General features: G+C 34.2%; 1 protein-coding gene across 3 annotated transcripts in view; it reads right to left on the bottom strand.

Annotated features, from left to right (window-relative positions):
* MICU1 (mitochondrial calcium uptake 1) overlaps positions 1-17,426 on the bottom strand; it is a 204,393-nt gene that overhangs the window by 83,493 nt on the left and 103,474 nt on the right. For all 3 annotated transcript variants that reach the window (XM_079137084.1, XM_079137086.1, XM_079137085.1), the window contains one exon: positions 8,328-8,442. In XM_079137084.1, coding sequence (XP_078993210.1) covers positions 8,328-8,442 — 115 coding nt within the window. The remainder of the gene's footprint in view (positions 1-8,327; positions 8,443-17,426) is intronic.

The raw sequence follows: 17,426 nt of genomic DNA, 5'->3' as shown, positions 1-17,426 counted from the left end.
GGTATGTTTTTGACTCAACAATATATGAACATGTTTCTCTACTAATAGACCTCTGTGTTACATACAGTAAGAATTATGTTGGATTTCATTATATAGATTTACTATAATTGGTTCTGCCATCTGTTTGATATTTGAGTGCTTTCAAATTTACCTTTAGCCCATCAACATTATTATACACTTGGTTATTTTATTAGCCTAAACTTGTAGAAAAGAAATTGCTGGGCCAAAAGGTAAGTATTATGAAGGTGTTTGATAGAATCTGTCAAGATTCAAAAAAAGTTGTGCCAATAAATTATGCTTTCACCAATGCTACAGAATCAATTAAGTGTCAATCAAATAGTTCATTCTGGTATAAAAGGGTTTAGGGCACACTATGAATGTGGTAGTCAAATAGGAGGTATAACAAATTGCTTCCTCAAAGAGTTAACTGATCCTAATCTTTACCTCAGTTTCTTGGAGTCCTTTTGACCTCTGGGAATAATCAAAATTCAGGAAAGATTTCACCTTATATGTAGTTTAGGGGACTGAATTCAGCTCTAGGCAAGTTTAACCTTGGGGCAGATTTGGGGGAAAGCTGCCCAACATGCATGGTACAGACATAATGCCTATATTTGGGATAGCTTCCAGACAAACCCATGCCCTGAAATGTACTGGTCTATAGTCAGTCACATGATATCCAGGACCTCCTTAAAATTGGTGGGGGGCAATTAAGTTGCCATTCCTAGCAGCACTTATTGGGACATTCTAGTCAGAAGACCCATGTTTCTGTTCTACCAAATTCTAAACATAAAGAAAAAACACTTAAAAATTTAATGTATTCTCAGAACAGACTTAAAATTCATATCAATTGTCTTGTTTATATTTGAAAATCATAAGAGAAAGAGTTCTTTATTCTTTACTGCATCTTGGTGTGATTAATTTATTTAATGGTAACTGGCAAGATTTTTAAAATAATATGAAACACTGCACATTAAAACATGAGTTTTAAAGTGTCAGACTAGGTGTGCTGGCACATGTCTGTAATTCCATCTACTCGCCTGGGCAACTTAGTGAGACCTGAAATAATTAAAATAAAATAAAATAAAATGGCTGGATGTGTAGCTTAGTGGAACAGTCCCTGCCCAACATGTATACAGCCCTAAGTTTAGTGTATCATGAGAAAACAAAAAACAAAAAACAAAAAACAACTCATAAAAAGACTAAGAGATTTTTTTTGTAATTTCTTCACCAAGGCTTCAGCTGTATAAGACTTAATCCTAACAACAGCAATTCTTCTATTTACATTTTCTATAGAAAATATGTCTTATCCCTGATTTCTCCACCACAGTACTGGGGCTTGAACCCAAGGGTGCTTTACCACTGAGATGCATCTCCAGTCTTTTTTATTTTGAGACAGGATCTTGCCAAGTAGTCCAGGCTGGCCTTGAACTTGCAATGCTCCTGCTTTAGCCTCTGGAGTAGCTGGGATTATAGACATGTGCTACCATACCTGACTTCAGCCTTGATTCTTGTTTAAATAAAAAAAGACATAATTATATGCCTGAAAAAAACAAAACAGTTGATGTTTCTAGTTCACAGTTCATAGCCTATTATGAACTTTATCTCAGTCTCACTTACTAGAAGACTTTCAGAGAGCTGTCAGAAAACAGGCTTTCATTTAAATTGGTCTTCCTGTTACCTGACTGTTGTGCTACAGGAAGAGTATTCAATAACAAAGATGTCAAAAAGCTTGGATTTCTCAAGAGTTCCTGGGAGACAGATTCTAAAAGGCAAGCCAGGGATGTACCCTTGCATTAAGGTCACGTTCTGCTTTACAATTTGCAATACGATTTCTTCAAGTTTATTACTATTTTATGCCCAAACTACATATGCCTATGTGACAGGACCTCCCTAACTTCAGAGTTCTAAAAAATTACTATCTGCGTGACTTTCTTTTCATTCTATATGGTTGCATTCCAGCCTAGGTGATCAATATCAGTAAAAACAACAGCCTATGCTAAGTTGCAATTTATCAAATGATGCTCAAAGAAATTGCTTTAATAAAGAAACTGGATTTTTGTTAGTTAACCTATGCTAATTTGTAGGACCTTCTTTATATGTGATTGGTTTGGCATTCACTCAAAACTATTTGTTGTTCAATTTAGTGTTTCTATCTGGTTTTCAAATAGAAATATTCAGCTATTTTAGTTTCCTAGCATTTATATAGAGAGAATAACTAAATATATAAAGTAACTATTACTTGAAAAGATATAAAATTTTAGTATGTATACTAAGTAACTGTTCAGAAAAATTATTAGATTTTTATTAGCCAATAAATATATATGAAGTACTTCTATGTATTATACATTGTGCTTGATATCCTTTCCAGAGCAGGCTGTAATTAGGCAAACCATTTAATGACAACCACTATATCTTGCCTTGATTTTCTCTGTGCATCCTTGAAATTACACAGCACAGTGAATAAGCATTTTAAAACCTTGTTCCCAAAGACTATTAAGGTGAGAGTTTTAGGGAAACATTCAGCTATATAGAAGGACTAATGTATCTGATTCCAGTTCAGCTTCAAAGAGGCAAACAATTTGAAAAAAATGGGACTCAAAGATCATAGGCAAAGGTCTTTAAGCGTTATCAGTCATTGAGAGCTAAATTCCTACAAAGCTATCCCAAGCAGCAACAGAACAAAATCAGGACAGGGTAGGGATGGAGGAGGATGGAACAGAAATTACAAGTGTCCTAAGGGATTGGGATCAGGGCAAGTTTCTTCAATGTGCTTTAGGGTAATGAACAGGCAACTATGTATGGCAAAAAGGAACACTGAGGCAGATTTGACACTGTGATCAAAGCTATGTAGTTGGATAGATGGCTAGGTCTCCTTTCTATCCAGAAGAACTGTAATTTCTTGCTCATATGAACTAAATATCCTGTGGTTGTTGAGGAAAGATGTAAATACTTCAACTTTCTGCATCAGCTGGGGCTACTGAAATGGCACACTATTCTCAAATATATCTGGTTCAAAATTAATTTCATATCATCTATAAATACTTGGTATTTTTAAAGGTGTTATTTTATTGTTGTAACAGAGGTTGTATCATAATAAAGTCAATGAATTAAACAAAAAATAGCTTATATTAGAGAGGGAAGTTACTTGTAAAGAATATGCCAAGATACTTTTGGCATTACAACATGCAAATGAATGTTTCTGAAATTCTGAGCACCTCCTATAGGTTAGACCAACACTGAAGAAAATACTGGCCTTTCATTTTGTCTTACTCGTCATAATTTCAATGTAGCAATGGCAGATAATTCTAAGACAAAAAAATGTGAAGATCATAGCTTAACCAAAACTTTCCCAACTCTGATGTAACAGTAAAAACAATTTGAAACTGCCTTATATCTATTAGGCCTTGCCCATATTTTGCAACAGATCACTCAAATTGAAAACTTCATTTTCATCAGATGGTATGGCACTGGTCAGCACCATTCTTTCCAAGTCACATTCACTTTGTGGTCTGCTCTTGACTTCAGTATGGCAAGAAAAATAAAATATAATTTCATTTGAATGTCCTTATAATTTATCAAAAGGTTTGTATATTTGTGAGAAAAATGCAGTACAATGAGGACATGGTTTAATTTTTAAACCAAATCTAGCTATAGTAAAAATACACCTAATTCAATTTCTCCACAGATTCTCTAAATTTAAAGGAGTCAAAGTCAGAATCATCTGAATTATGCCTGGTTTTCATTAGATCTACCCTGAAATTTTAAAGTTCTGGGTATTGAACATGCCATAGCATTTTTTGCTGTTGATTTTTCTGGTGGCTTTTCAAAGATTAAGAGTAAACAGTAAGAAAGATGCTTAACAATTAATTTTTACAAATGTTTTATTATTACCTTCTTATCTCCCCATCAAAAATTGTTTTCATGTTACTGGCTTATGGGTTAATTTTAATTAGAACAAAGATGAAGATAAGAACACAAAATAAATACTTCATAACTGTCAATAGATAAGATCTAGATTGTTAAATTATCAAAATCTAGTGAATTTTAGCATTAGTAAAAATGATCCAAATCAATAAATAATATTTATCATTCCAGATAAATCCTGATGGCCTTTTTCTATACCTAGATATGAGGGAAAATCTCTGACTTCTATTATAAGATTTAATATCATCAGCTAATGTTATGGTTGGTTAGTGCCAGAGAATAAAGCTATTAATAACCATGTATGTATATTCTCACTCAATTCTTATTAACCTACTTGAAGGATCAGAGGCTCTTTGGAAATTATTTAATAATAATTATTAATATTAATTAATAATATTAATAATTAATAATAATTATTAATAATTATTTAATAATAATTATTAATTTTATCTTGCCTAAAATGAACCTAAACTTATTTTGTTAATGACTAGTTATCTAGTGAATATTTAATATTTTACTTAATACAGATGCTCATGCTGAAAATTATTCAGGTTCATCTACTAAAGCTGATCAGAGAAATTAAGTATAAACAACAGAATTTGTGAATTAGAACTTGGGGAATACAAATACTTGAACTCTGAATTATCATAAGAAACAAAGCTTGTTTTGAAATACATTAATTAAAAAACACATTTCCTTCATTCTACTAGTACCAGTTGCAGACTGAAGGACTATTCTCAATTTAGGAAATCAACAGCAAAATCAAGTCTTTTTTTTTTTTTTCCTTTTTGGGTGGTATTGGGGATTAAACCCAGGGCCTCATGCATGCTAGATAAGGGCTCTATTACTGAGCTATGTCCCCAGCACAAATTTTTAGTTTGCAATACTTTTTTTTGATGAGATGAAAAAAACCCAATATATTTCATGTTCTTGTTCTGTTCCCTTGCCACAATACTTTACATATAGTAAATGTTTGTTTAAACCTGTGAACACTATTATGCAATTTACATTTACATTGGAAAATGGACAATAAATAAGACAGAGAAATAAGTTGCATAGAAGGTTAAATAGTAATAAGTGCCAAGGCGAAAAAAATAAAGCAAGAAAAGCATTTAGGAGGTGTGTTATGTGTAATGTATGTTATGAGATGGGATAAAAAAGTGTTTAAATGTTTAGGTTGTCCAAGGAAGGCTCATTATGCAAATAAGGTATGGAGAAGAAGAGAAATTCCTACCAGTTATTATAAACACAAAATATTTCTACTAAATTCATTGTTATTCTGGATGTGTATCCAAGAAACTCCTACTTAGAAAAGTAAATCTTCCAAAAAATTTCAATAAGAGTTAACTCGATTTAATTGGAGAAAATTGTACAGAATACCATGTCTTCTTTAGAAAAGCAGCTTTCTAAATTTAATTGGGAAAGAAAACAAATTTGCTATGTGTAGTTTATTTTAGACAACATAGTAATGTTTCTAAAGTACTCAGGTTCCCAATTTCAATCCATTAGGTCAAAGTGTTCATATTACTCAAAACGATGGTAACTTCTTGGTCGGGTGTGGTGGCATACGCCTGTAATCCCATTGGCTTGGGAGTCTGCGACAGGAGGATCCCAAGTTCAAAGCTGGTTGCAGTAATGGCAAGGCGCTAAGCAACTCAGTGAGACCCTGTCTCTAAATAAAATACAAAATAGGGCTGGGGATGTGGCTCAGTGGTTGAGTGCCCCTGATCTCAATACCCAGTACCAAAAAAATACAAAATAAAAAAATTGATGGTAATTTCTTGAATACCACTGAGTCCATTAACTTTGAATGAAAATAGCTAATAAGAAATATGAAAGTCCTGCATCATCTGGGTGATCCTTTGCACTGTTCTAGCTGAAGAACTTGGGGAACTGCACTGACATATACTATAAACAGTTAAAAGAAGATGTAGCTCTCAATAGATGCAGAAAAGGCATTTGACAAAATACAGCACCCCTTCATGTTCAAAACACTAGAAAAAATGGGGCTCAACATTGTAAAAGCTATCTATGCTAAGCCTAAGGCCAACATTATTCTAAATGGAGAAAAACTGAAAGTATTCCATCTAAAAACTGGAACAAGACAGGGATGCCTCTTTCACCACTTCTATTCAACATAGTCCTTGAAACTCTAGCCAGAGCAATTAAACAGATGAAAGAAATTAAAAAGATATGAACAGGAAAAGAACTCAATTTATCACTATTTGCTGATGACATGATTCTTTATTTACAGGATCCAAAAAAAAATTCACCAAAAAACTTCTAGAATTAATGAATGAATTCAGCAAAGTAGCAGGATATAAAATCCACACCCATAAATCTAATGTATTTCTATCTATCAGTGATGAATCCTCTGAAAGAGAAATTAGGAAAACTACCCCAATTCACAATAGTCTCAAAATCAAAAAAACTTGGGAATCAATTTTAAAAAAGAGGTGAAAGACCTCTACAATGAAAACTACAGAATACTAAAGAAAGAAATGAAAGACCTTAGAAAATGGAAAGACCTCCCATGTTCTTGGATAGGCAGAATTAATATTGTCAAAATGGCCACACTACCCAAAGTGTTATACAGTTTCAATGCAATTCTGATTAAAATCCCAATGCCTTTCCTCATGGAAACAGAGAAACAAATTATGAAATTCATTTGGAAAAATAAGAGACCCAGAATAGCCAAAGCAATCCTTAGCAAGAAGAGTGAAGCAGGAGGCATCACAATACTAGATCTAAAGTATACTACAGAGCTATAGTAACAGAAACAGGATGATATTGGCACCAAAGTGGACAGGTAGACCAACAGTACACAAGAGATGACACGGAGACAAACCCACGTAAGTATAGTTATCTCACACTAGACAGAGGTGCCAAAAATATACATTGGAGAAAAGATAGCCTCTTCAACAAATGGTGCTGGGAAAACTGGAAATCCATATGCAGTAAAATGAAATTAAATTCCTATCTCTCACCCTGCACAAAACTCAACTCCTTAAAATGGATCAAGGACCTACAAATTAGATGAGAGACCCTGTGCCTAACAGAAGAAAAAGCAGGCCCAAATCTTCATCATGTTGGCTTAGGGTCTGACTTCCTTAACAAGACTCCTAAAGCACAAGAAATAAAATCAAGAATCAATAAGTGGGATGGATTCAAACTAAAAAGCTTCTTCTCAGCAAAGGAAACAATAATGTGAAGAAAGAGCCTATGGAGTGGGAGAAAATCTTTACCACACATACAACAGATAGAGCACCAGTCTCCAGGATATACAAAGAACTCAAAAAACTTAACACCAAAAAGACAAATAACCCAGTCAATAAATGGGCTAAGGAACTGAACAGAAACTTCACAGAAGAAGATATATAGTTGATCAACAAATATATGAAAAAATGTTCAAAATCTCTAGTAATTAGAGAAATGCAAATCAAAAGTACTTTAAGATTTCATCTCACTCCAGTTAGAATGGCAATGATGAAGAATACAAGTAACAATAAATGTTGTCAAGAATGTGGGGGAAAAAGGAACACTCATACGTTGCGGGTGGAACTGCAAATTAGTGGAACCACTCTGGAAAACAGTATGGAGGTTTCTTAGAAAACTTGGAATGGAACCACCATTTGACCCAGCTATCTCACTCCTCAGCATATACCCAAGGGACTTAAAATCAGCATGCTGTGGTGATGCAGTCACATCAATGTTTATAGCAGCTCAATTTACAATAGCTAAGCTATGGAACCAACTTAGATGCCCTTTAACACATGAACGGATAAAGAAACTGTGGTATATATACACAATGGAATATTATTCAGCCATAAAGAAGAATAAAATTATGGCATTTGCAGGTAAATGGATGGAGTTGGAAACTATCATGCTAAGTGAGATAAGCCAATCCCAAAAAACCAAAGGCCAAATGTTTTCTCTGATATGTGGATGCTGATCCAAATTGGGGGTGGGGAATAAAAGGAGAAACTCTGGATTGGGCAGAGGGGAAGAAAGGGAGGTGAGGGAGCAGGGGAGTGGGAAAGATGGTGGAATGAGATTGACATCATTACTTGTATAATTACACGAATGATATAACTTTACATTATGTACAACCAGAAAAATGAACAGTTGTGCTCCATTTGTGTACAAAGAATCGAAATGCATTCTGCTGTCATATATAACTAATTAGAATAAATGAAAATAAATTATTTTTAAAAAGTAGATGTAACTTTAGAGTCTTTAAAAAAAAAACTTTACAGGATATTTTAAGTTTTTCTTTCAGGTGACTCCATACACAAATTACCAACAATTCAAAACAAATTTTATGTGATTTGTAATTTAACTTAACTCATTTTATAGACCTGTATGTTCCCTATAAATAAATAAAAGGAAAAGTTTTTACTTACTGGAAAGAACAGTTGTAAGGAAAATGTAATCTGAAAAGGATATGAGTCCACATTCTCCAAGGGTGTAAAATATACTGCCTTCATCAGCAAATTTTTCTCGTTCCTGGGAAATTTTCTATTAAATATATGGATCCCACCAAAAGATAAAAAAAAGATATAAATGAATTAGAACCTAAATAATAAAAAAATGAAACACCATTTAACTCATGGTTTTATACTATTTATCCTAAGCATTTTCTCTGAGGGTCACTAAAAATCAGTGGATCCTTTACAGTTTTTAAGATGATAAAAATTCCAAGACAAAAGATGACTTTATCATTTAAACACTGGGTTAATATGACTATTAGAAAATAATTTTTCAGTTTTATAAACCTCTGTCATTGAACAAACACAGACCCACTTCGGAATTGATTTTTTAGTTTTAAAAACAATCCACCTTCTTTTATTGAGGTATAAAAGATAGTACACACACAAAAAAATCAAAAACATGGAAGAAAAACAAACAAACTAAAAGGAACTTAGTTCTAGCTGCCCAAGAAAAACTAAACTACTAGTGGTCAGCAATGAAGAGGTATGCAACTATTTTCAAGACCCATACAAATGCTCAGAAAACTAATTTCTGAAATATTAATTTTAAATTTTTACTTTATGACTGCAAGAATCTTAGTTTTGGAATACAGTAGTATCCTGAGTAAATGACATCTGAAATATTATGCCAGATTAGACATGAAAACCAAGGTTTAGAACAAATTTGATTTAATCATATTTACTGTTACCTTAGTGGAGGCTTATAAATTTCAGCTACTTGATAAAACTGTCTCCTAAAGCTTAACCTTTACTTTACATATATATAGTCCTTTTATTCAATCTATAAATCAGAAAGAAAGTGAATTCTTAGCTTCAGTAATGACCTATCTGGCAAATAGACTCTTCCTGAGTGTTTAACCAAAGCTATCATGTTTTCTGAATTCTTAAAGCATAAACTTAGTGGTGAAACTGAAGATGTTTTCAAAAACTGAAAAGGATCCACCAAATAAATTACACTTTGAACAGATTTCCATAGGTTCTGGACCAACGAATATTTAAGAAATTATTCAGAGTACCAAAAAAAAAAAAGAAGAAGAAATTTTAGGAACTCAAACCAACAAAGCGCAATCAAAGTAATAATCTCATGCAAGCACAAAAGACGAGGCAGCATTGCAGGCATAACTTCAGAAGGAGTATCATGAAAACTAAACCAACGAGCACCACCACACCAGCATCCAGGTACATAACTACCCAATGGGTTACCTCTGTCTAGTGAAGATCCCATCATACACCACAAAAGAAAGAAAACTGGTTAACTAATTGAACAACACAAGCACCACATGAATTATCATGAAATCAGTTTGCAAGATCTTCTTAATAAACTCATTCAAAATAGCCTCTACTGGATAGATGCCTGTTCACAAGAAATGGTCACCACGGACAAGGTAAAACTCCACAGGTAAATACCAACAAAACAGTACTAGGTTTTGATGGCAGATGCTGTTTAAGAAAAGGATTCTCTGACTTCCTTTGTGGCTGGCAGAAGATATGATCCTGCATGACAGAATTTACAGATTACTCCTTTGACCTGACAACAAAAATGAGCATAGAATCCAATATATTTTAATTAAGGTTAGATCTTATACCACACTTGATTTTCTACCAAGAGATTAAACACAAATTTCAAACCAAAAAGAGCTGCTGGAGGAACATGAGGGCAGCAAAGTCATTCACTGGTAAGTTAATGTTTAAATTTCTCAAAGTAAAAGAATTTTTTATATTACCCAAGATGCTGCAAAATAAAGTATGTGAATAGGAAAAAATACACAAAATGAGAATAGGTCCCCCAAAGTAAACCATTACTAGCCAGAACAATAAATGCATATAGAAGTTGAGTAATTAATAATGTAATAATGTCATGAAGAGATTTCTATAATCAATCAAAAGAAATCATACATCAGAGCTACAAGTTGAGAAAATTTTAAAGAGCCAAATATCCATACCTAACATTATTTTCCTAACAATACCTGGATCACAGGGCTGCTCTGAATATTAAAGACAAGTCTAATCTTGTTGGTAATTTAAAATTTTGATATAATTTCAAACTCACAGAAAAGCTGAAAGACTACTATAAGGAACTAGCAAACACTCTTTACCCAGATTCACCAACACTTTACCCCATTCACTTTATCATTATGTAGAAATACACTTTTTTTTATCACTTTGAAAATAAATTGGAGACATTGTGCTTTTTTACACTTAAATATTTCAACATGTATTTCCTGTTAAGATGTTTTCACCACAGCAAAAATTCAATAAAACCAGGAAACAAAATATACACATATCTAATCCAGTCCATTTTCACATTCAGTAAACTACCCCAATTATTGCTTTTATAGTCATATCCCCCCAGTTCGAGATGTATTAAATAAACTGCATTTAGTTGTTATATCTGCTTAGTCACCACTAATCTGAAACAGCATTTCCTTATAATTATATTTTCCTTTTGAGGTTTATTATGTATAATTGTGGTAAAAGTCACATAGAAGTCACCATTTTAACTATTTAGCCATACAATATGTGTTTGGCTTCTAACACTTAGGGCTAAGTTCACCCATGTTTTAGCATGAATCAGTACTAATTCCTTTTTACTACCAAATAATATTCCATTTTATGCACATACCACAATTTGTTTAACCATTCAAATGTTGTAGCACATTTAGGTTATTTCTACCTTTTGGCTATTTATAAAAGTAACTTTTTGAATATCTGTTGTCAATTCTTTTCAGTATATACCTAGGAGTGAACTGCTCTATCATATGGCAGCTCTATATATTAAGTGAGGATTAGCCAAACAATTTTCCTCTGAGGCTGCACCATTTATATTCCCTTGAGCAACACAAGAGGGTTTCAATTTCTCCACATCCTTACCAACATCTGGTATTTTTTTCATTTTAAAATTATAGCCATGTTCATGGGTGTGAAATGATATCTCATAGTGGTTTTTATTTGCATCTCCCTTGTACCTAATGAGGTTGAGCATCTTTTCATGAGCTTGATGCCCACGTGAAACATCTATTCAAGTCCTCCTCCTATTTTTGAATTGGTTGTCATTTTACTGTTGACTTGTATCTTGGTATTTCTGGATATTACACCCTTCTCATATGTGGGATTTGCAAATATTTTCTCCCATTCTTTGTGTTGACTTTCACTCTCTTGAAAACCAAGATGTCTTATGATTGAAAGTGTTTAATATTGGTGAAGTCTAATTTAACTATTTTTTCTTTTACTGTCATGTTTTTCAACTTTTGTCTAATGTTCCATCACTAAACTCAAGGTCATGAACCTTTACTCCTGTTTTCTAAGAGTTCTATAGTTTTAACTTTTTTTTTTTAGGTTGTTGATCCATTTTACTTTTATATATAAGAGGTAGGCATTCAACTTCATTCTTTCATACATGGATATCCAGTGGACCCACAAAAGACTATGCTTTTACCACTGAATGGTCTTGGTACAGTCACAGAAAGTCAATACATCTGGAACTTGAGAACAATATGTTAAGTGAAAGAAGCCAAAATCAGAAAGTCAAGGGTGGTATGTTTTCTCTCATGTGGAAATTAGAGAGGAAAAAAGGAAAAGAAAGGTGTGAGAGAAGATCTCATGATACCTGAAGGAAGACCAGTAGAGTGCAGGAAAGGGACCTCGAGAGGAAGGAGGGGAGGAAAGGCGAAATATCGAGGAACAATTTGTTAAATTGCGTGCATGAACGAATACGTTAACAATCAATCCCACTATTACATATAATTATAATGCACCAATAAAAATATGGGGGAAAATGGAAGAAAAAGAAGAAAGCCACCCATTACATGGGGTTATTTCTGGATTCTCACTTTTATCCCATTGTATATATCTATCTTTATACCACAATTAGTTTTTTATAATAAAAAATTTGGGGAAAATGCATGCAACTTAAATTTACCACTATAACCATTTTCAAGTTTATGTGTCTTAATCTCTGTTCTTCATTCTTTCTTCTCTCAGCTTCAGGTTGGATAATATCAACTGATGAATTTTCAAGATCACTTATACTTTTCATTGCTTATTCAAATCTGCTGGTTTCACATCTCCAGGGAATTTTCCACCTCAGTTATTGTACTTTAAAGTTCCAGAGTTTTTATTTAGTACCTTTAAAAAAATAATTTCTATTCTTTACCAATATTCTCTTTTAGTTCATACAGAATTCTCCTTGTTTCTTCTGGCTATTTGACTATACTAAGGATGGTTGATTAAAGTCTCTGAATAGTATGTCTGCTTTCTCAAGGATACTTCCTTTTTTATTTTCCTGTGTGCCATACTTTACTGTTTTCATGTAAGAATAACTTCCTGATGAATACTGGACATTTATTACGTTATTATTTAGTGACTCCAGAAATCGGATTTCCCCTTTCTTACCGTTGCTGTTTATTATGGGTTGAAGTTGTTCTAGTGACTTTTCTAAACTCTTTTTGTAAAGACTGTATTCTTTGGTATGCACAAGTCTCTGTTCTCTTAACGTTATTGATCAGCCTGGAGTCAAATGGGGAAATGTACTCTCCAGATCTTGGCAGTTTGGTTATTGGGAATTTCTTCAATCCTTGACCAGAATGTTTACAATTTTGCCTTAGCCTTAGATTCCTGCTTGCATGGGGCCTACAAAACAGCCACACGTGAGTGCATAGGGTCTACTAGGATTTCTTCTGAGCATTCACACCTGGGCCTTTTTGCCCGCCCCCTAGTTGTGAGTTTGACCTCAGGGTACATGCTAGGCCACTACTCCACCACTGAGCCCATTTCAGCTCCTCGGTGCCTTCCCATTTCTGCAGTATACAGTATAACATTTCAAAGCCCTGTTCTCCCGGGCATCTCCTTTACACAGCCTTTACCTCCAAGGCTGTTAGCTCATATATTACTTATAACATGCTGCTACACAGCTAGTATATTTACCTTTAAATGGTTTGGACAAAGGTGCTTCAGCTCCGAAAAAGCTCTCAGGCAGGCAAAACAAAGATAAGCACCATGGCTGTTTCCTTAGGGAGCCACCAGACAGGTCAAAGCCCACATTCACAGCATTCCAAGAACAAAATCTGTACTGCTCTTTCTGGCATGAACAAGCTACGTCAGAAATATGGGCCACTATCTATCTATATGGCTGCCATCAGACTGAAGAAGCTTATTCTTTAAATATCCCTCTGGTTGTTTTAAGACTTTGATTAGATTTCTAAGATTGAAACAGTTGACTGACATTTTTTGTTAGTTTAATCACCAGCTCGATGGAGAGATGTAGTTTTAGAGTTCCCTACTCTGCCATTTTTGCTCCCTTTGTACTTCTTGATCTTCACAATATAAAAAGTTCTGGTGTGTTATACTGCAGAATATTCCTCATTTTGAAAAAGGCTGATGTCTCCTCGTGACTGGATTCACATCTAGCTATCACAAACCATGAATTCATATTGATACACAGTTCCACTCTAGGGTATTATTTAATCTTACCCCTTGTTCTCTCCTGTCCAACGATGAGAATGCTGGTTCCCCATTGTCTTCAGTATATTTACTTGTTTGCTCAAGTTTAGAATACACAAAAAAATAACTCCACTATAATATTTATGCAGCAAACAAACATTTAATCTAGAGTTCAGGATGTTACCATCATAAATAAAATTTGTATGTGGCATAATACAAGTTAATTCTTGTACAAGTTAATGTACAAGAATTCTGAAATACATCTCTATATAGATCTATATCCTTATCAAGATACAGAATGTTTTAATCACTGCTGGTGGTTCCTTTATGCCCCCTAAATGTTTTGTTTTTAGCCATGGATTATTTCAGAACTTCATATAAATGGAATCACGAGTATATACCTTGGTGTTCAGCTTCTTTGGCTCAACATAGTGTTTGGGAGATTCATCCATACTGTAATAATCAGTACTTCAATCTTATTGTTAAGTAGTATTTTATACTGCTCAGTAATATAATAAAAATATTAGCTATTGCAATAATTTTTTGTACAATACCATGTAAGATGCAAATATACATAAGTACAAGTTATTTGCTCCTCACTGACAAACATTTGGTCTTTTTGCAATTTTTGAATATTATGCATTTCCTCAGGATGTTGTACCTTTTTCACTTGCACCATCAATGCATGAGAGTCCCAGGTGCTCCAAATCACTGCTAACATTTGTGCTGTCAAACTCTTTACTAGTCATTCAAGTGGGTATATGGTGATATTTCATTATAGTTTATTGCATATTTCCCCAGTGACCAATGTTGTTGAATACTTTTAATTTTTGTTTATTGGTGACTGTATTTTTCACCCATTTTTTATAGGTGCATTATAATAGACCTACTAATGGTATTGGTTGTTACATTTCTGTACATGCACGTGATAAATATTTCCCCAATATAATTCACCATTATTTCCCCCACTAGTTCCTTTCCTCTACTCTGATCGTCCTTTGATTTTCATAAGATCTGGGAACCCTCTTTTTTTCCCCCCTCTCTAGCTTCCACATTAAAGGAGACATACGACTCTTAACTTTTTGAATTTGGCTTATTTCACTCAACAATGTTCTCAAGTTCTATCCACATGGAATGACATAATTTCATTCTTCTTTATGGCTGAATAAAACTCCATTTTGAGTATCATATTTTCTTTATCCACTCATCCATTGAGGGACACCTAGGCTAGTTCCAGAGTTTGCCTATTGTGAATTGTGCTGTTATAAAACATGGGCCTGCATGTATTGCTATAGTATGCTAATTCTTTAGGATAAATACTGAGGAATGGTATCATACGGTGGGTCATATGGTAGTTCCACTCCTAGTCTTTTGAGGAACTTCTATACTGAGTTTCATAGTGGTTGTACTAACTTACCATCCCACCAAAGGTAAAAGTGTTCCTTTTTCTCCACATCTGCTTCAGCTTTTATTAGTTTGTATTCTTGATGGTTGCCATTCTAACAATAGTGAGATGAAATCTAGTGTATTTTTTATTTGCATTTCCATAATTATTAAAAATGTCTAACCCCTTTTCATATACTTGTTGGTCATCTGTATTTCTTCTTTTGAGAACTGCCTCTTTACTTCATTTGCTTATTTTTTTAAGTTCTTTATATATTCTGGATATTAATTTTCTGTCAGAAGAGTAGCTAGTAAAGGTTTTCTCCTTCTGTAGGTTCTCTCTTCACATTATTTCGATGTGCAGAAGCTTTTTAATTTGATGCCATCCATTGTTAATTGTTAGTACTATTTCCTGAGTTTTAGCAGTACTACTGAGGAAGTCATTGCCTACACCTATATGCTGGAGTGTTGATCTTATGTTTCTTTTAGGAATGCTTAGTTTCTGATCTAATTCCTAGGTCTTTAATCCATTCTGACTTGACTTTTGTTCAGGATAAGGATCTAAGCTCATTCAGCATCATTTGTTTAAAAGTCTGCCTTTTCCCCAGTGATGATTTTCACCCATCTTTTTAATTGGGCTGTTCATTATTTTATTACTAACATTCAGCAGATCATCATATATTCCAAATATGAAACCTCTGTCAGTGTGGCAACCAGATTCCAAGACGACTCCAGTGAATTCTGTCTCCTGGTATCCACATCCTCCTATATTGAATCTGGGTTGGTTTGTATATGTGACTTCTGAAGCTTGGTAATAAATGGTATAAAAGGCACCTTGCTTTGTTTAAGGGAAGCCAGTTTTCCATCTGAACATTACCCTTAAACTGGCTTGTGGAAAGGACTACAGGGAGAAGACCTGAGGCCATTCAACAGGCGGTACTACCTTACTAGATATTTGAGTGAGCCACCTTGGAAACAAATCCTCATTCTCAGTCTAGGTAGATTACCAAAGCCCCAAGCAACATCTGACTACAACCTCATGAAACAGCCTGAGCCAGAACCATCTACCCAAATTGCTCTCTAATTTCTGATTTACAAGCATGAGAAATAAGAAATGACTATTATCAATTTAACATACTAAGCTATGGATTTATTCATTGTTACTAAGCAACGGGAAAAAAAAGTAAATGTATTAAAAATATTTTTTGCCAGTCTATGGCTTGTAATTTGTATTTTGACAATCAAAAGTTTTTAATTTTCATGAAGTCTAAATTTATCAAAAAATTTGTGATTGTTTTCTGCATGCTAAAACAATTTTTGCCAATATTTTCTCTTAGAAATCTAGTCACACATACACAATTTATGTCTATGATACATTTTAAGTAAATTCTATATATAGCGAGACAAGGGAGGAGTTAGGGTCATTTTCTAAAAAATGGATATACAGGTGTTCCTCAACCACTTCTTGAGAATCCTTTCCCAATGAATTATTTGGGCACCTTTGTTAAAAATCAATTGGTTGTATAAGTCCAGATTACTCTTTTATGTTATTTTCTGCTTTTAGTAGGCCATTTTCCTTTTAAAGGTCCTCTGATTCCTAGCAGAGTATATGAATGTCTTCCAAAGAAAAAATAAACATGGAATCACTTGAAAGGCTAAAAAGGCAGCCTGAGGGACTAAGCATCATTCACCTCACCAAGAGGACAACTTTAAAGTCTACCAAGATAGTAAAAATTCACTAATCACACCTTCAATAGTATATTGATTATGAATAATGAATTACTATCAGAACATTTCTCCACAGGATCTATAACACCTCAGAGTGCTAATCTGGTTCAAGTGCCTTTCTTGCAGGAAGGCATCCTTGCCATTACCACATTAAACAGAACATGTCCACGTGTGGGGAACCATCCATGATTAGCAGAATCAGGCTTGGTTGAACCATGGGGTATAGAGGTCTTACTCCCAGGAACTAGCAGTCATGAGAGACTGTTTCAGACAGCCAGGGGTAGGTGGCCCTGTGCAGAGTTGGCTCACCATCTGAGGAAATGCTAATTTTCAAAGCTAATGGCTTCCCTAACTCCACTCCATCCTGTTCCTCACAGAAGAAGCCCCTTCTGGTCCAGGCCCCTTTACCTGTGTGGGACTATAAATAAAGGTGAAGGTGGGCTTCTTCATCTTGTTGGAGGC

Source organism: Sciurus vulgaris, assembly GCF_902686455.1.
Source record: "Sciurus vulgaris genome assembly, chromosome: 4".
NCBI lineage: Eukaryota > Metazoa > Chordata > Mammalia > Rodentia > Sciuridae > Sciurus > Sciurus vulgaris.
This window is presented reverse-complemented; position numbering and strand designations above follow the sequence as displayed.